The sequence below is a fragment of the Passer montanus genome, unplaced genomic scaffold (genome assembly GCF_014805655.1).
Source record: "Passer montanus isolate IOZ18808 unplaced genomic scaffold, ASM1480565v1 scaffold10, whole genome shotgun sequence".
NCBI lineage: Eukaryota > Metazoa > Chordata > Aves > Passeriformes > Passeridae > Passer > Passer montanus.
The window spans coordinates 21,201,661-21,226,743 of NW_024356505.1; the positions used below are offsets into that span (position 1 = coordinate 21,201,661).

Here is a 25,083-nt window from a genome sequence, read left to right on the forward strand (position 1 = left end):
CCGCATTGGCCGGCGGTGGGTGGGTTGTACCACTGCCCCGGGGGTGGCAGGGAGCATCGCCCCCCGCGGCGCCGCGGTAGGCGGCCCGTGCCCGGGCGCGCAGGGCCGGCGGGCAGCGGCCATGTGGGGCTGTGGCGACCCCGGTGGAGCCGCCGCCGCCACCGTCGTCCTGAGCGGGACCCGCGACTGCTTCCTGCACCTGCCGCCCGCGCTGGCCTCGCTCCTCCGCCTGCAGCAGGTACCGGGGCGGCGCCGCTCGGGGCCCGGGCGCAGGGAGCGCACCCCCGCCTCCTGTTACCATGGCGATACGGAGCCGCCTCCCCTCCCTCAGCGCTCCCCGCCGCCGGGACCCCTCGCGGGAGACCTCGGGGAGCCCCTCCTTCCTGCGTGGCCCAGTATCGTCACCAATTCCTAATAAAACGCGGGAATTTTTCTTCCCCAGCGCGGTCTGGCACAGCGGGCATCTGCGTCTCTGTCATCACTCCCTATTTCATACCAGTTTTCCCCGTAACCTGCTGGCATTAAGCGAATAATGTGCAAATGTTGAATTCAGGTGGGAGAAGAGGTGACAAATCCATGCAGAAGCCTCATTGTTGGTGTACACAAATGAAATGTGTCACTGCAGAAAGGCACTCCCGTCATGCAGAAGACGCGGGGTCAGCTCTGTGGAGGGCAGCGTTCACTGTAAATAACATTTCACACGTGGAAAAGGGAGGAGAGCCACTGTGTGCCTCTTGGGCCGTGAGCACAGAGCTGAGTGCCTGCAGAACAGGGTGGAAAATGGCAGGAATGAGCCGAGGAGGATGCGAGCAAAGCCGGGAGTGCTGGCACAGCCCCGGGCCGAGCAGGCCTCCCTCGCACGGGTCACCTCCTGCTCTCAAGGCCAAAAAGGGCATTTCGCAACAGGAAAACAACACAGGCGTGTAAAAACCTGCTCCTTCACCTTTGGGGTGGAAGTAGGAGGCTGGTGGAATTGGAAGAGGGGCGGTACTAAATGTGAGCTTCATTTCAGCTGCAGTTTCTGGATGTTTTACAGATCTGATGTCAAGAGAGAGGAGTGCACTTGCTTTGAAGTCTTGTAATGTCATTGTGTTTGTTACGGTGGACTCCTGCTTGTGTTTAACCTGAGCTGCTAAATGCTAAGATTGACTCTCAGAATACTGGATAGAAATAGTGTCTTAAATACATCTAATGAATAAAAATGTTTAAAAGTGGATAAATGGAATCAAAAGCTGGATCTAATTGCAGAAGATATTAGATAAGTTCTTCAGTTTGACATCAGAATATCTGGGCAGTTCTGAAACAGATTGATAAAATCATTTTGGTCTGAGTTAATGTGATTTTTGACTTACTCTATATGTATCACAGAAGCACTCTTGGAGACCATGTAAATGTTATAATTTTTGTGACATCAAAGTGTGTTTATTTATTTTCCTCATTTGGGAAATGCAAATGTGCAGTTACACATTTCTGTAAAATATTTTTTTATACCACGTCATGCAGAAGAAAGAAAAAATAATTAATTTTCTTACTTAAAAATAGTCCATAAAAATAGAAAGCTGTTTAAGAATTGAAACCAGCACTCACTTCTATGTTGGGAGTTGTACAAGCAAGGTGTAAAATCCAGATAATATCTTTAATTCCTTTGATCTCTCTAATCACATACAGTTTAGGTTGTCTAATAGTCATCTCACTTAGCTGGTTTTGTATCAATTTGTTTTCTTTCTCTGTAACTCATAGGGCCAAGCTGTGAAAGTATCCTGTGGTCATCAGCCGGTATTTTTGAGCTGGATGGAAACCAGGCATCGAGGTCACCAGGGTGAAAATATTGCAGAGATTAACAGACATTTGGCAGAGAAACTTGGCATCACAGATGGAGAACAGGTTTGAAATACTACCTTTGTTTTCTGTTTAAATAAAGAGTATATTGGAAGATAAGTGAAAAGGTAATACTTCATGAGTTAGCTATGACTTTGTTTCATGTATTTAGACAGTTTCTTTTTTAACATCTGCTCATGAGAAAAGTTAACTATCATTAAATGTCTTGAACATGAAAAGATTTGCTCATTAAACCACCAATTGCCTAAACAATGCTAGGCTAGGCTTCTGGGTAGGTCTTTGCAGGGCTGTACCAGCTCATCAATGACACTGATTTTAAGAAAATACACTTTTAAGCAATTGAAAAATTTGGAATGGGAATATTTGGTTTAGAGTTCCTGTTGTTTTAAAGTAGCTATTGACTTTCTGCATATTCTTATTTAACTTACTTGGAGTTTAAATTTTCATCCCTTTTTCACCCCTTCACCATATATCCCTTTCTCTTTGAATATTAGTTTTCACCTCATATCTTCAGATAAATATCTGTCTGTCTATCTCTCTATCTGTCTATCTCTATCTAGCTACTCTTTGTACATTTACTCTTGAACACTCTGTTAAACTTTTCATAAATGACTGTCATTGAGCAGAAGTTAGAGGTACCCAAGAGGCAGACAGAGATTTCTGACATGGGACTACTAAAATCTCAAAATCAAAGGATTTTTTTTCTATTGCTAGGTAGATATTTAACCAAACAAGAATAAAAAAGTACTGCTTTACACAGTGTCATTGTGTAGTATATTCATATTTGCCTATTCTCTTATATACAAAATTTTGTTCAACATCATAGAAGACATCAGAGTGTGACTCAAAGCAGTGTATTATGTTACTTTGTTTACTTTTTAAACTTACTTTCTCTATAAATTGTATGTCTGTTTGCAGAAATTTCCAGTTTAGTAGTTGAGCAGCCAGGCATCTGCCGTTTTTATTTCTAGAAACTAATAGTCTTCAACAGGAAAACAATTGACAGAGGAGACCTAAGAAAACCTCACCCAGGAGTTGCTGGGAATAATCATCTGTACAATCAAATGAATACATGATTAATTAGTTTCACCATTGTTTTGGATTCTGGAGTTACATGTTTGCTGTATGATCTTCTTTTTGCTGTGCTGGGGAAAAGATATTCCTCTCAATTATTGCTTCAAACTAAGGACATAGAGAATTTCAAAACTGATTGTTGCTTTTGTAAAAGGTGGCCTAACATAATTCTCTCAGAGGACAGGCAACTAGTTTTATCTCAGGAAAAAAATTAGTGACGTTTCTTTGAAAATTAATTGCAAGATGTTGTTTGCAAATTGTTTGTGGATTTTTTGGGGGTTTTTTTTGGGTTTTTTTTGGTTTTTTTTGTCAAATGAAACCTTTGTCAAAAATTGACTTTTGAAGTCTGTATTTAATGCATTCTGAAAAACCTAAGCCACAACATCTTTTACCATTATTCCTGATTCACATGATATTAAAACTGTTCTGTGGACGTGGGGCTGCTACCTATGAAACCATTCATTGAGGAGCTGGGCTTGCTTTTCTATTGTACTTTTTTCCTTGTTTCTCAGCTGGTTCTAAATTGATGCACAAGTGAATTAATTTTTTCAACTTTCTAAAATCCTGGGGACTGAAAAATAAAGATTTGAAAATGGAAAGATGGTGATGTGATCAAGATGTATTAAAAATGGATTGTTTGTTACCACCTGGTAAACTTCTAATTCTTTTAATATTCACTGCTTATTGACATCCCTGAGCCTAATGGGATCCATTTCCCATCCATTGAATATTCATCTGCTTCTGAATTACCTAGTGCCATTAGGATGGTGTGTGCTCCAAGTTGTGAAAACATACAATGAGGGAGATGGCAGTTTTCTAGTTGAAATAAAGATGGAGCTTTTATATAAAAAATAAGGAGTTAAATATTTTCGTGTTACTTTCGCCAGGTGTTTCTTGAACCCTGTTCCCATGTGTCCTCCTGTCAGCAAGTAGAAGTGGAACCACTCACGGCAGATGATTGGGAAATTCTGGTAATAAAACCCCTTCATTGTTCATGTTCTTGTCTTACAGATGACAGAGATTCTGACTCAAGCAGTTTTTTGCACAATGCCCCATTCCTTTCAGCCTCTAAAGAAATATTAAATATGGTGGAGTTTAGTTGTATTTTATATTTCAAATGTTGTATTATAAAGAGACATACTTTTTTCCTTCAAACAAATGTTTAAATGGTATGCAATATTAATTTATAATGGTATCCCATTTCCCCAGGAACTGCATGCTTCCTCCCTTGAAAGACATCTTCTTGACCAGATTCGCGTGGTGTTTCCAAGAGCCATCTTTCCTGTGTGGGTTGAGCAGCACACCCATGTTTACATCAGAATTGGTAAGCAGCGTGAGCTCATGGCTCTCGGGGCACCTCCAGTAAGCTGCGTTGCAGGGGTAGCTGCATTCATTGGCATCTTCTGCTCATACTTAGGTACACTTGTGCCAGCAGCCCCATATGGGAGATTAGAGCCATGCACGGAGCTTCTGATATGCCCCAAAACACACGGTCCTGAGGAGAATATCACCAGCACACCTGCCACAGAAAGTGACATCTTGCTCAAAAATTTTGTGAAAAATAACATGGAACAAGAAGAAACATTAAAAGATCCTTTTGCCAAACAACCTTACTTAAAGCCTGGAGTCCTTGAAGAGAGTAAGACTGATGCAAACACGACGTTTGGCTCAAATGTTCTCCCAAATATATGGAATTTCATAGGGAACATTTTCTCTAATACATCTGAGCAGAAACAAAAGACTTCAAGTGATAACGATGAAATGAGCATCTTCAAAGACAAGCTGCTGAACTTAATTCACATGGATTCCATTTTTAGAGTATGTCAATCCCAGCCTCCCAGCGTACAGAACGTATCCACCAATCATGAATTTCTGAAAAGCAATGCTGTTCACATTTTTCCATGGAATTTAGAATATATTGATTTGGATCCAAATCCTGTAGTATCATACGGGAAAATTAATGAGCTGCTTTCCCCAAGACAACGTCATCAAGAAGCAAAACAAAATCTACCCCTTGAAAAGCAAAATCATTTGACTAGTACAGAAGACAAAAACCCTTCTAATTCTAATAGCGGTCAAGCATCCAGTGGGGGATGTGTTGTTCAAATCGTTTGGAATGGATTTGAAGACCTAAAGAGTGTCATAGAGTATGGCCATGATGGGGGAGCCCTGCATGTTGGAAGAGTTTGGGTCAGTTTGAGCACACCGTATTTTGGGCTTTCTATTTTATAGTGTTTTCTATGGGATAGTTGTGAACTGGCTACTTAACGTGCAGTTTTGGGCTGCAGATTTTGTGTTAATCTCTTGAGTTTACTAGAACCAAATACTGTTTGCTAGAGCTGTGCTTTGTACTCATTCTGGACTACATGGCTTGCCATCATTCTCCAAGATGTACAGTGTACTCTGGGTTTCTGCACACTTAGCATTTTTACACCAAATGAGGAAATGCTTCAGTGTTTTTGAAGGGAATATATGCTTTCTTCACAATCTGTAGGTAGCCATTGTATTAACGAGAAAGTGAAAGTACCCATTCACAAACATTCAGTACTGCATTATAAGACTCTTCATCAGTTAACTCTTTGAAACGTGCCTTGACCTAGGGGTCATCAAACTGTAAAGTAATGGGATGGTGTATCCTAGTGCCACATAATGTTTGTGAGTCCTTTTATACACTCTTTAAAATACATCTTGAAGATTGATAATCCAATAACCAGCTTGTTTAATTTAAACTGTTCTAGTTTCCATATGCCATTTTGCCAGGTGGCACAAGTCCTGGTATGGAGATACTGATGTTTCAGCTGGTGTGATAGAGCTACTGCCTGATTATGTTCTTTCTTTTCTGGAAGCACATGTGGGATCCACAACAACAAACAAAATGTGCTCCAAATCACCATTTGCCTATTTGGACATAATACAATTCTCACCATTCACTCATTGCTGTGTTAAGAATGAGAACAAGAGCCTACAGTGGTGTTTGCTATGAAATCTTTTGACAGACATAAGAAATTTCCAAATGGCAGCAATCATAAAGTCTCTCACAGTTAAGAAATATTTATGACATGTTTTCAAATTGGTGTAAGTTTTAAAATAACATAGATTGAAAAAGAGTTTCCTTAAAAAGGCAAACTGACTAGTGTGATTTGGGGAGGTATTTTCTGTCCCTCTGCTGCAGGGGTGCTTAGTTTTGGTCTTTGTAATTGTCTATGTATATTTACCTACCCATGTAAAATTAATTTTAATCAGAAAATTAAAATAAATTGTTGTTTTTCTCCTATACTAAGAGCATTCTTGCAACATTCTAAGAATTTCTGCTACTTATTTTTTGAGCTTTTGAGTTTATTAAGTTGGTAGAAGGTCAGCTGTATTGAGCACTTTCACAAATCAGATAACAGGTAACTAGAAGTGTGCATGTAAGAGTAAGATTTGGATATCACTGTCAATGTTATAAATTCCTTCTTAATTCTCTTGAAGTTCCATTAGTGAAGAAATTGATGTAGTATTATATATGCAATGTTGTAACTAGTTTACTTTCTAATGCTTTTTTTTCTTTTATTTTAAATTTTTCAGATTGCAGATGATCTGAGAAAAAAACTACATATCGAAATACATTCCACAGTCCAAATTAAGTCAGTTGAATCTATTCCTAAAATTCCTGTATCTCTTACACTGCAACCCAAACAGAACTTAGTGAGTTGATATTACTGGTCACATACTTGTTCATATACTGGGAAACTGATAATGTTGCTCTGGTCAAACTGGGGGCGGGGAGGGGATGGGAAGGAGGGCATTGTTGTTTATTTGTTTTAATTTGTTAGATGATGATCTGGAAGTTGTCTATAGAAACAATTCCAAAGGATTTTTTGGGGGGTATAATTTCTTGTTTTTTCTTTTGACTATGTAAATTTAAGTTAATAGGTTGCCATGATCAACTTAAACAGAGCTTATCTAGTATTTTTATTTTGATTAATGTGCTGTAAACATCAAGCCATTAAATTTTGGGTTACTCTTGGTAGATAACTCCAGATAGTTACACTGCTAATTGGAACAGTTTTCTATTTAAAGGAACTGGTAGGTATCACAGAGAGAGAGAAAATTGAATTGCTGAATTTTTACTTGTTGTTTTCCTGAAGCTATTAAAGGATATAGCACTTTCATCTCATAAAACATTTAAAATCATAGGGTTTTCCATTATTCTAATAGCTTCCTTATTAAAAGGGATATTGACGTGAAGGAGACATGGCACTTGTCAGGAAAATACACAGTTTTTTTAAGTTAGGTTCTCAGGTATAAAAAAATCACTGTCAAAATAGCAACAATAATTGATAATAGTTTTGCATCAGACTGTCATTTGAAGTACATTAATATGAGTTCAAATCTAGCAAATATTAAGTGTATGCCTTTAAACTTGTAAAAGAAACACAAAAAGGTAAAAGAGTCATAGAGTAAATATCCAGTTTAAGCCTTCAGGAGAAGACATGCTTAAATTTTTCCTACACTGCAATGCCCAGGCAATTGTAGTGAAAGTGTCATAGTTTGTATGTGCTGTTTAGTGTTTTGCTTTCTTTTTTCTTTTCCTCGTGGTTAATATTTAAATTTTTAAGTTATATTATTGAATTCATCAGTTTTCCTATAAGGGAGACATATTCTGAGTGAGCATCTGTGACAGTAGGAACATACTTAGTACCAGTTCTCACAGTCCATCCGATGTATCTCTGGAATTATGTATTTCCTCTAACTTGGGTGACACTGGCCTGGTTATTTCCAATGTTAACTTCCCCTCAAAGCTTTAAATGCAGCACTTGCCATCATGGTAAGGCTTAGGCAGGTTTGTTCTTAATCCCCAACAGTCTAACTTGATTTCTTACCTACAGAAGAACTGCGGGTTTTTTTGTATTGGAGATAAAAGGATCATTATTATTATGATCCTTGTGGATCCCTTCCAACTCAGGAAAAATTCTTTGATAATCTGACATTAATCTGCTAAAATTGTAAAAAAACGTAGTTATGTATTCTCTTGTATATTTTAAATACAGATTTCTCCTTTTCCTTTCCAATTCAGTTAAAAAATTTTTAAGTTCTTGTTAAAAAAAAAAAACAGACAAATGCAGAAAGAATTGTTAAAATAACTTTCATTGATTCCCCCTTTTCTACGTGAGAATTATGCATCCTTGATTAGGACCTTAGCCAAGGGATGTGGGATCTGGACTCAATTACTTTTTTTTATTCCAGTTATCTGGGTGATCTGAGATAAGTTGCTTGGTCTTTGCCTGCCTGTTGAAGGTTGTTGGTGATGCCCCTGAACTGGATAAGCCCAGGGTTCTTTTTACAGGGGAAGGGTATATGAGAAAGAGAGGGGTGTAGTGAGCACCTGAGATAAGTCTCAGGTCAATATCAGTGAATATCTTCAAACCCAGGGTCTGAGCAGTGCCCTTGGATCTGGGAAGCCAGAGAAGCAAAACAAAAATAGAAGTTCTTTTGTCACCCTCATGTCAGTGTTCTGAGGGAAGAATCTTTGGAGGTGGTCTAGTACTCAGCTGTGGCCATAGCAGGGGCTGCACAGATATTTTCCCTAGAGCAGTTGATAGAAATGGTGTTTGTTGGCAAAAAGCTGTTTTCTAAATGAATAAAACTTACATCTTCTTCCATCTCTCTGCTGCCATAAGCCAAACAAATGCCTCATGCATTGGAAGAAAACATTTTTACTTATGAACACCTGGTTTTGTTTTATTTACCTTCTTCCTTTTTCCTATTTAGCATAAAGATATACATGAAGATGATGTTAAATGTGCATTCAGTTCTTGGCTGCAGGATTCCACTACTGATGATCACCCATGGATAATGACAAGCACAGATTGTGTACATCTGTCTGTTAAAGAAGGCAAGGATAATACTGTACTGTCTACTGTGGAATTTACTTAGCCAGTGTGCAAGTTAATTTCTGTATATGCCTTTTAACATAACTGATACGTACCTCTTCACACTGAAAGCATAAGCTTGAGATACCCCTTAATAATTATTAACCTTTTTTAGTCTTTCATTGTGGATAATATTGTAGCAATATTTTAATGCCTTACCTTGTGAGGAGCAAAAACTGAATTTATGTGGAGTTTTAATAGTTGTTCATTGTGCTTTTACAGGAATAGAGGAGTTTGTCCTTACTGCAGCACGTCCCGTGCACATTGAAGAAAATAAGTCTGAGAATATTTTTATACTGAGTCCTGGTTTGCTGCAAAAGACAAATATACAAGTAAATATCACATAGTATCAGGTATCAAGTAATTTAAATTGTTATACTTGCATTTTGTATATATTTCAGTTTCACTTTTTAAGTAAATAACATCAGTCTATTCATAAAGTTATATCTTCATCCTCTGTGTCATTTTGTAGCTTGAGGGCCTGCTGAAGTTCCAGGCATGCCATGCTTGTCACTGAATGTCGTAGATTTTGCACATCAAACTCTCAGAAAAATCAGTTAGAAGAGAGGAGAGTCAGTACTGTCCAAGTTTGAACATCCTTACTCTTATTTGTATATGTACCATCCTTATACTTAATTGTTCTCTCCTTTGGTAGCTACCTACTGCACTCACCCTGCCTTTTCTCTGACATAGTTTGTGTGCCTTCTGTTTCTTCCATATTTCATTTCTCAGGAGAATAAATATTTCTATTTAGTATGAGAATTACTGCTTCTGTTAGTAATTCCAGTTGATCCACTGCCCATTACTTCAGCATTATGGTTATAGGAGTGAGATAATGTTTTCTTCATTTTTAAACATACAGTGAATTTTAGTGGAGAATTAAAGGTGTTTTTTTTGGCTGTTTAGACTAGAACTTGCCTGCAAAATTTAGAATTGCTGTTAAAAAATAATAGAATGACCTTTCTTTTACTAGTAGTAAACTATATGAAGGCTTCTAGAAATTGTTCAAGTGACTGAAACTAAGATGAAAGAGCAAAATGCATTTCTTAATAGCTGTGTCAACACCTCCTACTAGCCTGTTCTGACCTGTAAACCTCTGCAACCCCTGTTTGCCTGCCCAGCTTTCCATACTAGCTCCCTGGTGAACAAGATGGAAAAATTCATGCCAGATGTTTTGTCAAGTTACTTTTCACCCAGTCAGATTCCTGATCAGTTTCATTATTCTGCCTCATGAACTCTCCTGCCAGCAGGACAGGGGGAGAGCTGCAGGTAGGGGAAGAGATAGTGGGCTGCCCAGTCTGTTATAAACAGCACTTGGCCCAAAATCTAATCTTACATTATTAAATTACTGTCAACACTAGATTGGATTTTGAAAGTAGTTGTATCTCTTTCATTTCAACAATGCACCTTTCTTTGAAGCACAGCAAAGCATACATGCAGTGTTGTCTTTGCATAAGTCCAGAAATGGCTGGTCACTCCATAGCCTTCTTCTGTAGTTATATTTCATCTAAAGTCCTAACTCTCCTTTATTGCAGGTTCTTTTACATCCTCTAAGTAGAAAAACTGATGATGACAACCAGCCACCTATGCCTGATAGAGACAAGAACCTTCCCTACCACAAACTAAGCGATTTAGGGTGAGACATTTTTGTAGGAAAAAATGTGGGAGGGAATGGGAATGAGAATTATTAAAAAATAACATTGGTGGAAATGCAGACTTTTTGGAAACCATACCACATCTAAGCAAAACTGTGCATCTTTCACCTTGTGTCAGTTTTTGCTGTTCTAAGTAATATGAACAGACTTCTACATAGCAGCAAGGGACAGTGGGGTGGTTTTAGCTGGAGTGCTCAAATATACAAAATTTATAAGTTGCTGTCTGCCAATGCATGTCCTCCAGTAACTTCCACCTGTTTACTTGTTCAGCTACATTTAATAGTAAGGGAACAGTAGAACTGTAGCTTCTAAAAGTTTTGTTGCAATCATCAGCTGAGGAGAGAAATACAGAGTGCTGTGGTCATAAGTACAAGGGAAAACAGCAGTACTGTGTAGCAAACGTGAAGGGATGAGGCAGGGGAGACATGAGAGGATTGGAGTGTTGTGATAGCGTGCTGTCAGTGCTGGGAAAGGCAACTGAGAATACAGTCTGTCAGCATTCTAACTCCCCCATAGTGCAAACTTTTACTGCCTACAGAGTGTACAGTACCTACCCTAGGCCATTTAATGTTTCATTTCCCCTACAGAGGAGTGGACAAATTAGGAACATCTTTATTTGAACACATAAGCCACAGTCTTCTGGGGCGTCCTTTATCTCAAAAGCTGGCTGCTAATGCTGTGGGGCTGCGAAGTGGAGGGGTGCTTCTCACAGGAGGAAAGGTACTCACTTCTGCTTTCACCTTGCATGTTGTTTTCCGTGGTTGCAAATTGGTTGACCTTAGTTTTCTTTGATACTTTGCACTGAAGATACTTTGTTCTAAAGAATAAAGAGCAAGCTGAAAAAAAAGAGCAGTTAACTGAACAGAGATAATTCAGTAAAGCATTTTCTCTCTCTCACACACACACACACACACACACACACACAGTGTGTGTGTGTGTGTATATATATATATATATATATTAAAAAAAATGTACACACACACACACGTTTTGAAGATGGCTACCAACATATATATTCTCTTGTGTTCTAACATAAAATGGCAGTGGTGTTGATACTGTTATTTTGCTGTTGCCTCTTACAGGGATCCATTTAATACCATATGCCACTGAACCTAGCAGATGTCTTAACACTGAACTCAGTGGAATCAGAACACTGTACTGGATGTACCCACTCTGAATTTATCTTTGTTTCACTCTAGGGCTTTGTCCCTACCAAGTGATACAGAGACAGAATACATATATATTTTAATGAGGAATAAACCCACTGTGTTTACAGCTTCCCCAGCTTGTTGACTGGTGCATACTGTGACAAAAACACAGAAACACATTGCCTCTGTCAATTTACTTTAGCTCACATTTATTTTTGTAGGGAAGTGGAAAGTCAACATTAGCAAAGGCCATCTGCAAAGAAGCTTTCACTAGACTGGATGCTCATGTAGAAGTAATTGATTGTAAAGCTTTAAGAGGTATGACAGTAGTTTATTTTAATCTCAAATTTTTGCTGTACAATAGAGCCACAGTTATGAAGTTACTGAATATTTGGTCTGAATAATTTTTTTAGCATTTTTGCTGTTTTCACAAGGATGTTTGATGACCCATATTAGTATATTCAAGAGTATGATGAAAGTACAGCTACTGTAAGTTTATTTCACATTTCTATCAGTTTCTGTCCTGCATACCACCACCAATTCAAACCATGCTTGCCATGTTAATTTCTTAGTGTTACAAAAATGGAAGAAGTTGCAAAAATTGAACTGTGTGTTTTTTCAGCTCTGCTAGCTGAAACAAATGTTTTGTTAACAAACCATAAGTGTTAAAGGATACCTGTACTCACTGAAAGGATAACACAGGCACCAAAGAAGGATCAAATGACCATCTGAAACCTGATTTATGGTGGCATATTTACTAACCTAGTGTGTTTGGCAATAGGCATCTAACACTTGTGATTAGAGATGATGAGATGACCCCTCAGGCTTTGTGAGTTCAAAATAATTATTTTACGCAAAGATGGAAGAGCACAAAGGAGGCATTTTTCTGCTCTTGCATTTCACTGGCTTTTCTAAATAGTCTTGCTGTTACAAGGGCAGAAAATACTCAGCTGTTTTCTTACAGAGCCCTTATATTTCCTCACTATTCTTTTTGCTTAAATCAGTACTTAAGCTGGAGCTCCTTGCACAAGAGAAAAGGGGAAAGATTGATGATGAGCTAGGTCCTTTGCTCTGGAAAATTGTTCCAATTGCAGGATTCTTTAGTAGCTATTTTAGAATGCTGCTGATATTTCTTTGGTTTTAACTGTCTGGAAATTAGACTTGTAGGCTTCTATAGTGGTTAGTAAAAGATGATTAATGTCATTTTAGAACATGTGGAACCTTCTACTTTTTTGATTGAAGGTGTGAACTCTCTTCTTTAGTGATTGTTGATTCTGGTTTAATCTTGTTATCTGGATTTATAGATGTGAAGTCAAAATAGACAAAATAAAACATTGTGAGCAAGATGTAGTCACTCTGATTTTTTCCTGATATTTTGTGTCATTCTAATAGTATTTTGTTTTAGGAAAAAGATTAGTAAACATAAGGAAACATGTGGAAGAAGCTTTTTTAGAGGCGGCATGGAGACAACCATCCGTTCTTCTGATGGATGATCTTGATCACATTGTTGGAGTACCTTCTACACCAGAGCATGAGAACAGCCCTGAAACTGTTCAAAGCAATAGACTTGCTTATGGTAAGCTGTTCTATCTTTGTCTAAATAGAAATATAATGCAACTTAGAATTTCTTACCACATGAGTTGTACTGTCCTACCTGAACAATTCTGTCTGTGTCATTATTGCTTCTGGAGCATGTGATATTCAGGCAGAGACTCACAAATTATGGTATGTAGGCATTTGTTGATCCCTAGCTGAATCAAAATAATGCACTCTGCATCTTGGAATATGTGCATCCACCACCGCTGCTGATAATGCCTATTGTCAGTACCACTGCCAGTGCTTGAGGCTTCTCTGTTCTTTTTTTTATTACTTATACAGCCAAATATGTTGCAATTGATTACAAATTGCAAATTAATCTTTTAACTGATAATTTCTGATGAATTAATTCTTTGTTTTCCATAATTATTATTTATAATTACAGTGATACATCAATTTGATACTTCCTGATGTTGAGAATCAGCTTATTTTAGATGAATTCCAACTTCTTTATCATCCTACTTAGTATACATTGTAGAACTTCTGTTTTGTTTTACAATGTAGCAAATCACAAATGTTAAAAACCAGGTGATCAGTTGTAGTTTGACATCCTGTATATGGTTCCCTTTTATTCCTGAAGGTCTAGGCAATGCTGAGTTGCAAAGTAAATCTAAACAACCAAGATTAATAAAGCCATAGCCTTCCATTTCTTAGGTCAGTTTGAGGAAGTTAGAGTAATTTTTCTGAAATTCAGAAAGTCTTACTATAATTTCTTCTTTAAAAAAGTGCTAAGTTGCATGCAGAATTGTTTGGTTTTCTTATTACTTTTACTTAAAGGTATAATGCATACAACAGAGCTTTAGAGTTTTAAAGATTTTTTTCTTGACGATCTACCTTGCATACTTTATTGCTTTTTACTTTTATGTAACACCTTCCTCATGGAGTGCTTATTTTCTCAGCTTAAGGTCTGGAGCTTTTTGCTGTAACTTCTTCTTTTTTATTTGCATGGAGGGAGTAATAGCACACAAAAGTAGATGCCATCGGTGACATTACAAAATCAGCTTTTAAAAAGCACTTCTGATAGCATTTTCTTAATGGAGTGTGCTGGCCTAGAGAGAATCACTATACCTTTTTTTTTCGTTGTTTAAAAACAACTGTAAACATGGGAATGAAAATAATATGTTACAAAGCTGTTATATTTTGTGTGCACTAATGCTGCTCTCCGGGTTAGGGTTATTTTTGTTGTTTTGCAATTCATGGAGCAATATCTTCTGTGTTTAGTTTTGAAAGATCTGATGAAAGAAGTTATTGCCATGGGGAGTTTGATTGCATTAATTGCCACGAGTCAGTCTGAACATTCCCTTCATCCTTCCCTGGTTTCAGCACAAGGAACTCATGTATTTCAGTGCTTCAAATGTATCCGATCTCCAGATCAGGTAAATTCAAATAAAAATGGTTAAAATGTTGTTTGCCTTCCCAGCAGCCTCAAATATGATGCTGGAACAGCTGCAGAAATAGTAGATTACACCTGAAGATCAGAAAAAAATCTGGAAATCTTAGAAGTTCTTTCATGATACTGAAGTACCTCAGAGCTTATGTCTGTCATTATAAAGTTAAAAAAAGTAAGACAGTGAAAACAGTGAAACAACAGTGAAACAGTAATCCAGTGAAAACTCACAGTTGGCCCCACTCCTCAGTGATAAGAGAAGGTTGTATTCAGAGGATGTTTCAGTTCAATATGAAATGAGTCTAACATTCAACATGAGTTCAACACGAGGTTGTCTAACACTGGTGAGATGTGCATGTCTCCTTGTTACCTCTAAGGGGATACTGAAGGAGCAACTTTGTAAAACGTGTAAGTCATCAAGTTAGAGAAATTAAATTAAATGTGTGTTGTTTCACAGCTCAATGAAATAGTATGTCCCTAGAACATGCATTTAAAAAATGTTATTAAAATTAAATGTTAATTTTATGGGACGGGTTTAGGTTTCTTTCCATATTAATACTATTCCTCTACTTTTGAACATAGTCCAGTTTGAAAAAAAAAAAAAAAAGATAAAGAGAAGAATGAACAGTATTAACTTTCATGCAGGAGAAAGCAGATACTTTGAAACCCTCGTCTTCTAATGACTCATTTGTATTTAGCATGAGTTGTTCCTGTCTGTGTGTCTTTAGTCACAGGCCAGCTGTTAAAAACCACTGAGGAGAGGATGCTGTGTTAGATGCAGTTTAACTTTCTCCCACTTCCTGCAAGTCTGCTTTTATTGTTTTTAATACCAATACTCAATTAAGGATGAGTCAAGATCTCAAAAGATACCATATTATTTGAAGTGTTTTTATCTAGCACAATATATTGCATCTCAAACATATTCTTTGCTCATGCTGATAAAATGGAATGTGTTCTTTTTCCTGTGAAACAGAAAAAAATGATGTAAAACAGTAGAATCTGGGGAGGGAGGGATGTTTCATTATTAATGTTGAATTTAAAGTAGCTCTGGTGAGGTGAATTTAATGAAGTGCACCTGAAGCACTAGCATTTGTTTATATTGCTTAGGTTTGGTTATTTAAAGGGTTGGTGTTATGCAGATATTTAAGGAAATTTTAGTAAGTCATACCTATTTACTCTTTGAATTCCTGAACTCTATGTAAGTAGTAAACTCAATACACACTTGCTGCACAATTCTGTTTTTCAGAAGCAAAGATATGAAGTGCTGTATTCCATAGTAAAGAAGAAACTGAATTCTGATCCAAAGGACTTCTCTGATCTTGACCTCCAGTGTATTGCGAAGGAAACAGAAGGTTTTGTTGCCAGAGATTTTACTATGCTGGTGGAGCGTGCCATTCATACCTGTGCTTCTAACCAGAATGTATCAGATAATGGTGGTATGTTGACAACAAAGTCTCTTGTTTCATAGTCTTACTTCTGTTATCCAAAACTGGTGGAATGATACAGAAAGAAACCCCCAGGTTTTATATTTTATGTTTAAAGTCTCTTTAATTGTTACATATTGTAAGGAGTTTGTTACTGGCAGTCTGTTTGTTTGGGTTTTTTTCAGGATTTTTTTTCTTTGTTTTTAAAGCAGATTTGAACCTGTCAACTGTGGATTTTCAAAAAGCTCTAAAAGATTTTACTCCATTAGCTCTGAGAAATGTCAACCTTCATAAACCCAAAGACCTTGGCTGGGACAGGATTGGTGGCTTAAAAGATGTGAAGCAAATGCTCAGGGATACCATCATGTTACCTGCAAAGGTACTAAGTTCCTTTAAATTAGGTACTTGAATTTTGTACATAATGTTAGTAGGGAAGAATTATTTTTTAAAGTTTGGGGTGTAGATAGAAAGATGACAGGCATGATTTTGTAGCTTTCCAATCTTCAGCTGTCTTCAGCTACTGGAAAACACTTTCTCCTTCCCCTTCTCTCTTCCAAATGCAAAAGGCAAAGGCTGAGCTTTACTACAGAGCTGGTGTTGCACTACAATATTGGAGTATTGCCATACTCACTTGCAGGGCTTGTGATTAGGCTCTGTAAAGACATTTCCAGCTGGTTTCTGCAGTGCTTTTGCTAGAGGATTAATTTATTTCAGATGAATGCAAATCCATCAATTTCGCCTTATTTTACTTTGGTCATTCTGCCTTGCTTAAAACTTGAATGTTGAGATGAGCCATTGAGCATTGACTCTTCAGAGAAATGGCTGAATTGTATATGTGATCATGTCATTCAGTGAGTAAAATAGGAATTTAGAGCTGCTAGTATGGAGAATATGAAGCTCTAGTCCATCCCTATTCTGGCCTGTTTCCTCTTGGTAAAATATCCCACTTGTTTGTATTTTAGGTACCTGTTATACCTAGAAACCTAGTACAGCCCCAGGTAAACTAAAAGCAGTCCAGATAAGCTGTTGGGATAATACTGGGCATATAATAAGTCAGATGCATTCTGTTTAGACAAAAATCATCACTAGTCAGTGATGTTACAGTACATTACAGAACACTTGCTTATTTTAGAATATATCACATTGAAACTCTTTTCCAGTATCCAGAATTATTTGCCAACCTGCCCATTCGACAGAGATCAGGAGTTTTGCTGTACGGGGCACCTGGAACAGGAAAAACACTGTTGGCAGGAGTGATTGCAAGAGAGAGTGGAATGAATTTCATCAGCATCAAGGTAGCAACAGTTTAAGCTTAATTGATTCATTTTATTAACTGAATAAAATAACTTTACATGATAGCTGTAACTATGTGCTTGTGAGGGCAAAATACTACAGTAAGAAACTCACATGTAAGTGAGTTTCTGGATATCCCTCTGGATATCTGATTCCTGGAACTTCACAGTCTTATTACTGAGATTTTTTTTGTATATTTATTCATTAGGCAGAATGACAAAATTTAATTAGGTGTTCTTAGTTTCTCATTTTTTTGTAAAAAGACCCCAGATTTTGATTCCACTGGACAATGAAATTGAGCAATATATTTTAAACATTTTTAAAATACGGTGTAAACATTTGCCTTGAGATAATGTAACACATGTTCTGTTGTGGTACAAAAATGGAAATTACTACTTTTAAACAAGTTGAAATGCTTGAAAAATTCTTCTGGTTTATCTAGATTCCTTGGCTCTTCTGTTCAGAGATACCATTGTCTTGGTTGCAAGAAAATTCAGTCTAGTACACAAAATATATGCTGATGTTGAATTACACATTAAAACTAAGAAACATGTCATGAATATTGTTTTCTGATTATATCTTTTTAGGGACCAGAGCTGCTCAGCAAATACATTGGAGCAAGTGAACAAGCTGTTCGAGACATATTTAACAGGTTTGTTTTTTAAAGATTTGTGATCAATAAATTTCACTGGTTGAAGCACAAATAAATAATTTTGTTGTCTGAGGAGAGATACGACATCAGATCATAAAAGCATGTGAGATAATCAGTTGTGCTGAACCAGATGGGTGTATCTTGGCAGCTTCAACCTGGCCATCATTGTTAAAGAACTTCCCATTTTGGCTCCAATGAGGAATGTGCTTTTGGAGTTCAACTCTCAGTTCTCTCCAGCTGCAGTGCATCAGTTCACATCATGGAAACACTTTGGAAAACACATCCTGAATTCTTTTCAGATGTTTCCAGAAGACAGTACTCCAGTTGACTGTACTCCATGTAGTAATGCACACTCAATACCTATGGTCACGTTAAACTTGGTATTGAGGTCCTCAATGCCAGTAGTTCAATGCCAACATATCCTATGTAGCCTTTGCTTTTCAAGTTACCATGTAGGCAGTCTTTTTGTTAGCTGTCTGTAAGCCAAGAACTCATCTGCAGTGATTGAATTTTAGAGCTTTCATGTATATTAATATGACAGTTGAGCACTTAGACATGATAACGTGAGTGCTAAGTATGTCATAAAAATGAGCAGTGATTCTATTGCAGCCCTGTTTTCAGAACGTCCTAAATCTTACAGAAAGCAGATTTTCTATTCTGTCATTAAATACAACTGTTCTCTGAAGCAAAAAGCAATTACCTTCAATATTTCTAAGCAATTTTACCTGTAAATGAAACTTAAACAGAAAAATAAGTATTGCTCTTTTTTTTTTCCCCTTTCAGAGCTCAGGCAGCTAAGCCTTGTATTGTTTTCTTTGATGAGTTTGATTCTATTGCTCCTCGCCGAGGTCACGACAACACAGGAGTCACCGACCGAGTGGTTAACCAGCTGTTGACTCAGTTAGATGGTGTGGAAGGACTGCAAGGTACCAATTCACCTTTGTGCTCCTTTTCATGCAGAAGTTCAGCAGATGTTAATGGCATTTTTCTGTGCCTTTATCCTAAGGAGTTTATGTGCTAGCTGCTACCAGTCGCCCGGATTTGATTGACCCTGCTTTGTTAAGGCCAGGTCGACTGGATAAATGCCTGTACTGTCCACCTCCTGATCAGGTGAGGAGACAAATACTGTCACACAAGAGGCAAGGAAAAAATCAGACTAATGGGTTTTATTTTCCTTTTCTTTGTATGTAGTGGCATTTCAAACTTGGAAAAAGTAGACTTGATTTCCCATTATACAACAGGATAAATTCACTGATTTTAATGTCAGTGTGTTCACATAAAAATAGGGAAAGAAAAAGCTGTTTACCACAGTCTTCTGGATCCAGTCGTATCCTGTGGATCTAGCTGATTTTAAAAAAAAAATTAAAACAGGGAACTAATTTGCAGAAAGAAACTGGATGCAGTGTAGTGTGTATAATGTTCTCTACCTTTCTTTGAGGTCTGAATCCAGTGGATTTGCCATTTGTTTAAACCATAGCCAGTCCTTAGACACTGTACAATGTGTGCCCGATTCCCCATTTTATGAGAAGACATTAGCACCACTTATTTTCAGATTAGTTCATACATTTAATAAATTCCACCACATCATTTCATTCTGAAACAGCTATGATCAGCCTGTGCCGCCTTCTTTTTTTCTTTTTTTTCTTTTTTTTCTTTTTTTGTCTTTTTTTTCTTTTTTTCCCCCCCCCCCCCCCTTTTTTTTTTTCTATTTTAAAGTTCTGGTTTAGAGTAAGATCATTCAGATAAAAAGAAGAATTTCACTTTCATCATACTTTTCTTTACAAAAGGACATATGAGGAGCAGAGCTCACCTTCATATTTTTATGTATTTCATATATAAAATCCCAGATATTGACTTGATATATTAGAGAAATATATTCTCTGTATACTGCATTTGGTTAAGGTAGTATCTTTCTAGTATTAGGGCAATATCTTCTTGAAAATGATCCTTCCTCCCTCAGAGAGGAAGTGGCTGGTGACAGGGCCAAAGCACCGTCTAGCAGTCAGGACAAGGAAAATAACAGGTTGCTTTACTGACATTTTTTTGTTCCTTTTTTCCAGAATTCACGCTATGAAATCTTAAAAGCTCTCAGTCATTCCCTGTCCTTGGCAAGTGATGTGGACTTTCAGGATTTGGCAGCAAAAACAGAACAGTTCACAGGGGCTGACCTAAAAGCTTTATTATACAATGCCCAATTAGAGGCAATCCATACTAATTTAAATTTAGGTTTAACACAGGTAAATAAACCTAATATAAAAGAAGTCTCTCCTGTTTATGTTGAAAAAGTTAATTGTATCAATTGGACTTTTTAGCAAATTTATGTTTTCTTATATTTTTATACAGAGGATTAACATTTTAAAATGTTTGCAGAAGAATAGAAGAATAATGTAATGAATTGGTTTAAATACTTCTTAAACACAATGCTGTTCTCATTTAATGATAGGTATTTATTGTTAAATAGATATATGTCGGCCCAAATGTGTGCTGGTGTGAGGAGCAACTAACAGATTGACAGGAGGGATCCCACACGGAATTTTTTAAGAGCACATAGAAAATTCAGTTTTGAGATGGCACATTTTAGATGATGGAGGAAATGAGAAATTGGTGGGTTTTGGGGAGTTGTTCCAGCAGATTGGGTTTGACTGAGATCAGGAGAGAAGTGGCAAGAGGATGGCAATACCTGAAATGGCCAGCTCTGCCTCATCTTCCAGGTACCAGCTAGTACTTGAACTTCCAAAGTACAGGATTCCACCATTGGTTTGTGCCCCTCCTGTGACTCAATGACAGATCCTTCCTCTTTTAGCCTGTGTTCAGCCACCTCTGTTCACATTTTTAATGCCTGTCCTCTGGTTCTAGCTGGAAAGGAGCAGGCATGGCTTCCACTACTCAGCGGCCAAAGGGAAGGGTTGGGTCAGGGGTGCAGAATGAAGGAGACTCTCTTGAATTCTTTTTGCCCTAGCTGTTACCAGGAAGTTGGGCATCTGAGGATGTGACTCTTAGTATTGAGAGTGATCTCCAGCATGTATTCCCTAACACTCCCTTCACTTGTAGCATCAGTAAGTAGTTGATACCTCATGATTATGCATCATAGGAAGAGATTGTTGTCTCAAGCAGTGGTGTCCAGAGTGGGGTGTGCACACCCCAGAGAACGCACAAGGCAGTCCATTGATGTGCAGGAGAAAAATATTGGAACTTCAGTGATATGTGTATAATTTACAAATTATATCCATTTGCTTGGTAGAGTGCGCTCAGAAGTTTTTGACTGATAGAGACCATCAGAGAGGTTTGCAGATACCAGTTTAAAGCAGCAGTTCTGATTTCCACATGATTTAAAGTGTATTGGCTATAGACTAAAAACAAGTACAGCAGTTAGGCACTATAAGAGTAGACTCACTTCAGCCTCTCAGAGCATTTTACACAAGATAATAATTTGCTTGGCAGGTAAAGTTGAGACAGAAGTGGTACAGTTCTACAACACAGCATATGCATGAAATTTTCCCATGCTTGCTGTTACTGAGAGGGTGAGGCAGTGGAAACAATAAAACCTTAAAATTACCTCCTGAAACTATTTTTCTAGGATGAGGACAGAAAGTTCTTAAAGGTATTAGATTTTCTTAGCAAAATATTTAGAAATATACTCCTAGAGAAAGACAGATTACTACTAGAGTCAAATGTAAATTGATATTCTCATTTGCACTGTATATCAAATCTTTTCATGTATTTCCAATTGCAGTTTGTTATGAGTTAACTCTTGTAATGTTCTGGTTTTTGTTACAGGATTTTGGATCTAGTTCTGATAGTGACTTCAGTCTCTCTTCCATGGTTTTTCTAAACCACAGCAGTGGCTCAGATGATTCAGTAACAGATGGAGAAGCAGTGCTAGAGCACTCTCTTATTTCTTTAGATATGTCTGACTTGCTTCCTGAAGATCCAAGGTCCAACATGTATCGTCTTTATTTTGGAAGCTCTTATGAATCAGAGCTGGGGAATGGAACTCCTTCAGAACTGGTAAATTACTCACTTAATGTTTTGAATTTTCTAAATATTATTAGTTGAGAAGCAGAAAAAAACATACCATTTGCCTGGTTCAGTTTATAAATACAGTTATGTCTGCTTGACCTTTATACTGTCTTCAGATTATACTTAGTAGTCCACAGTGAGGAAGGGGATGGAAGGATCTGATCTCAGAAAATACAATATGGACTTCTCTGCAACCTTGCAGGGTTTAAACTCAAAATTACAAAATACTGCTTAATACCCTATAATTAAGCAAATTGCATTCATATTAGATTTTACTCTCAGGTCAAATGACTTGTTCCCTTCCAAAGTTCTTCCAAACACTAAAACAGTTCTCAAATGTTGGTTTGTTTGTTGTTTTTTCTTTAACTTAGTTTTATTACTAAAGAGTGACAACCCAGCTTTCAAGAATTAAGTTACAGTCTTGAGAATCAATGAACCTTCAGGTTCCCAATAAAATGTGCATGAATTTAATAGTCAGACCATGGAATTGTGAAAAAGAACAGAACTAAACCTTAACTTCTATCATTGTCTTTAAGCAGAATTCCTGATGTTGCATCATGTTGCACATAAAGCAGCATGTTCTCTGGCCAGTTTACAGGTAGGGATGTGCAGGTTGGCTGCCCAGCACCTGCACAGTGATCAGCTCATCTCTCTTGGCTAGCAGGTCAGCAGAACGGGATATGCTGCCTCAGGCTCCTTACAGTGAGCACATGATTTCAGAGTTTGTGTGTGACCTGTGGGAAACTCATTTTCAAAATTAATTTCAATCTGTTGTTGAACTGTTACAAGTAGTAATCAAAGTTCTTAGACTCTTATTTTCAAAATTGTCTTGCATTGATTTTTAAAGCCAAAAATAACTTGCTTTGACATTAGAGAATTAACTACTGACTGCTAAGGTGCTTTGGTATATTTTGTCTTGCATTATAGGTGATAGTGTTCATTAATGTAACTTTAAAGACTTAGTTTTCCTCTGACTGTGAAAATTCTTCAGCAATGATTCTACAGGACTTTGATCTCTTGAAGTTGTTAAATTGGAAAGGTGCTTACTTATCAAGTGCACAGAAAATTTGAAGGTGATGAATGTTTAAATTCCAAAGCTAACTACATCAACTCATCCACTGATTTTCCTAAGTAATTAAAGCCGTGGACTTAGCAGACTTTTATTCTTTCTTAGATGGGCCATTACAAAAATAGTTACATATTTTCCAGACATGAAACACTTAATTTTCAAATTTGGCCTTTTGCCCAAACACTTTGGCATATTAACTTAAATCTTTCTGTTCAAAAAATTACATATGTAATATATTTCAAAGAGAAAGTACTCTTTTTCCCAGTGGAGGCAAGCTTATATTGAATTGTAGGCTAATTCCTAATAATGGAGTTGCTCCTCTGGATCCATAATAAGTTAATGTCTTTCCTCTTGTGATCAATCTAGAGCTCTTTGTGTTTGTCCGGTCCAAACTCCATAACTTACGACTTCACCAGCATCACTCAGAGAGATGTTGCATCCTCACAGCCTGCAATGCTTAGAACAGCTTCTCAAGAAGGCTCCCTGGAGAGCCAGGAGCAGCAAGCAGAGCACCTGAGTACAGAAATCAATGCTAACAAGGCCAATTACAGAAGCAAGAATGGAGTATGGCACTTCTAAAAATTATTATTTAGTCTTAACACTTCTCTGTTGTCTTTCCACACTTCTTGGTATTTCAGTAAATAATTTCTGCAATAATATTAAATACTGTGAAATGAAAGTAGTGAAGATAAGTGATACTTAATTTGAGGAAAATAAGCCACATATTAGCATTCATGTAATTCAACAGTTATTTCTGTTATTTATTCATATGGAGGGGGGAAAGTTGTGACTGATTTTTCAATACATTTGTCTGTATATGTAATGGGGAGGTTCCATAGTTAATGATATTGATGGCACTGTGTTTCTGTAGAAATTTTACATTGTCTGTTCATGGCTCTATTCAAGGAGGACAGCACCCTTAATCAGTCATTGCTTCCCAAGACCACTATAACTATTACCCAGTCTCATCTGATGAGTGCTCTTCAGGGTATGAGACCATCCATTAGTCAGGATGACTGGAAGCATTTTACTGAACTGTAAGTATTTTTTTTGTAGTTTTGAATTTAGTGGAGATGTGGTCTTACCACATTCCTTGTATATCAGAAATATAATAGTTTTAAATAAATGTGGCGACTTCAGCAGATAGTTGATAGCTTTTGACAGCAGTTTTAAAAGAAATATTAAGTTATGTAGTGGGAAAGGGAAACTATTTTACCAGTAAATTGTCTTATTCATGTAGGGCCTAGAAATAACAGACCAGGACCCCCCTTATAGTATGTTAAGAGCTGTAACAGTACAAAGAGGCTCTTTAGGTTCCAGGTCTTTCCTGCTTCCACTTAGTACTAGCTCCTTGTATTTTCAAATGGCTGGAGTTTTGCCTCTGTAGTGGTCTTTGTAGGTGCTGTGTTTGGAAAAGGCAGTAATCTGTAGAATTATAAACATACTGGAAAATAGAATGTGTCTCCTTGAACTTGGAGACCAAAAGCTGGGAAAAAAACCAAAGGAAGCAGGGCAGAGAGCTCTCTGAGTTAGGTGTGTGGGTGATAACTCCTCCGGGTCCCCAGGTCTGATGAGACAGGTACTTTTCATTTGCACAAACATTTACTTAAACATCTGGAGTTCTGTGGTGCATTGATATGCATATGAAGAGGCAGACACAAAAAACACATTTCATAAGAATTTGCTAATGTCTTTTTTTGTTTGTTTGTTTCAGGTATGATAATTTTCAGAATCCCAAGAAGAGGAAAGTACAGATTGGTGCAACATTCAGACCAGGACAAAAAATTACTCTAGCTTAGTAATTTGTATTTGCTTGAAATTGCTAAACTGTAACTGGAATTTACAGATGTGATTAAATCAGATTATTTATATTCATATAGATTTATTAATGCAGCAGTTGGAGATAAGTTTCTTTTAAACTAATACGCTGTAAAATTATGTCACATTTTATTTTGAAGAAAACTGTCCTTCTTTAGATTGATATTAAATTTTTTTGAGAGAACATTGGTTA

At 37.3% G+C, this 25,083-nt stretch overlaps 1 protein-coding gene across 5 annotated transcripts; it reads left to right on the plus strand.

Annotated features, from left to right (window-relative positions):
- Window positions 1–55: 55 nt before the first annotated feature.
- On the plus strand, window positions 56–25,083 carry PEX1 (peroxisomal biogenesis factor 1). Of its 5 annotated transcripts, none has more exons than XM_039706229.1 (24): window positions 56–238; window positions 1,741–1,884; window positions 3,801–3,884; window positions 4,123–4,237; window positions 4,331–5,103; window positions 6,481–6,600; window positions 8,668–8,791; window positions 9,051–9,160; window positions 10,364–10,464; window positions 11,071–11,203; window positions 11,853–11,949; window positions 13,037–13,207; window positions 14,449–14,603; window positions 15,861–16,050; window positions 16,248–16,417; window positions 17,199–17,333; window positions 17,919–17,983; window positions 18,767–18,909; window positions 18,990–19,093; window positions 20,044–20,220; window positions 21,761–21,991; window positions 23,439–23,636; window positions 23,979–24,109; window positions 24,787–25,083. In XM_039706229.1, the coding sequence occupies exons 1-24, from the start codon at window positions 122–124 to the stop codon at window positions 24,869–24,871; spliced, it is 3,873 nt and encodes a 1,290-aa protein (XP_039562163.1). In that variant the 5' UTR covers window positions 56–121; the 3' UTR covers window positions 24,872–25,083. The 5 variants fall into 5 exon arrangements, with proteins under 5 accessions (XP_039562163.1, XP_039562173.1, XP_039562196.1 ...); XM_039706239.1 differs by having other exon boundaries at window positions 16,251–16,417; XM_039706253.1 differs by lacking the exon at window positions 56–238 and adding an exon at window positions 536–553.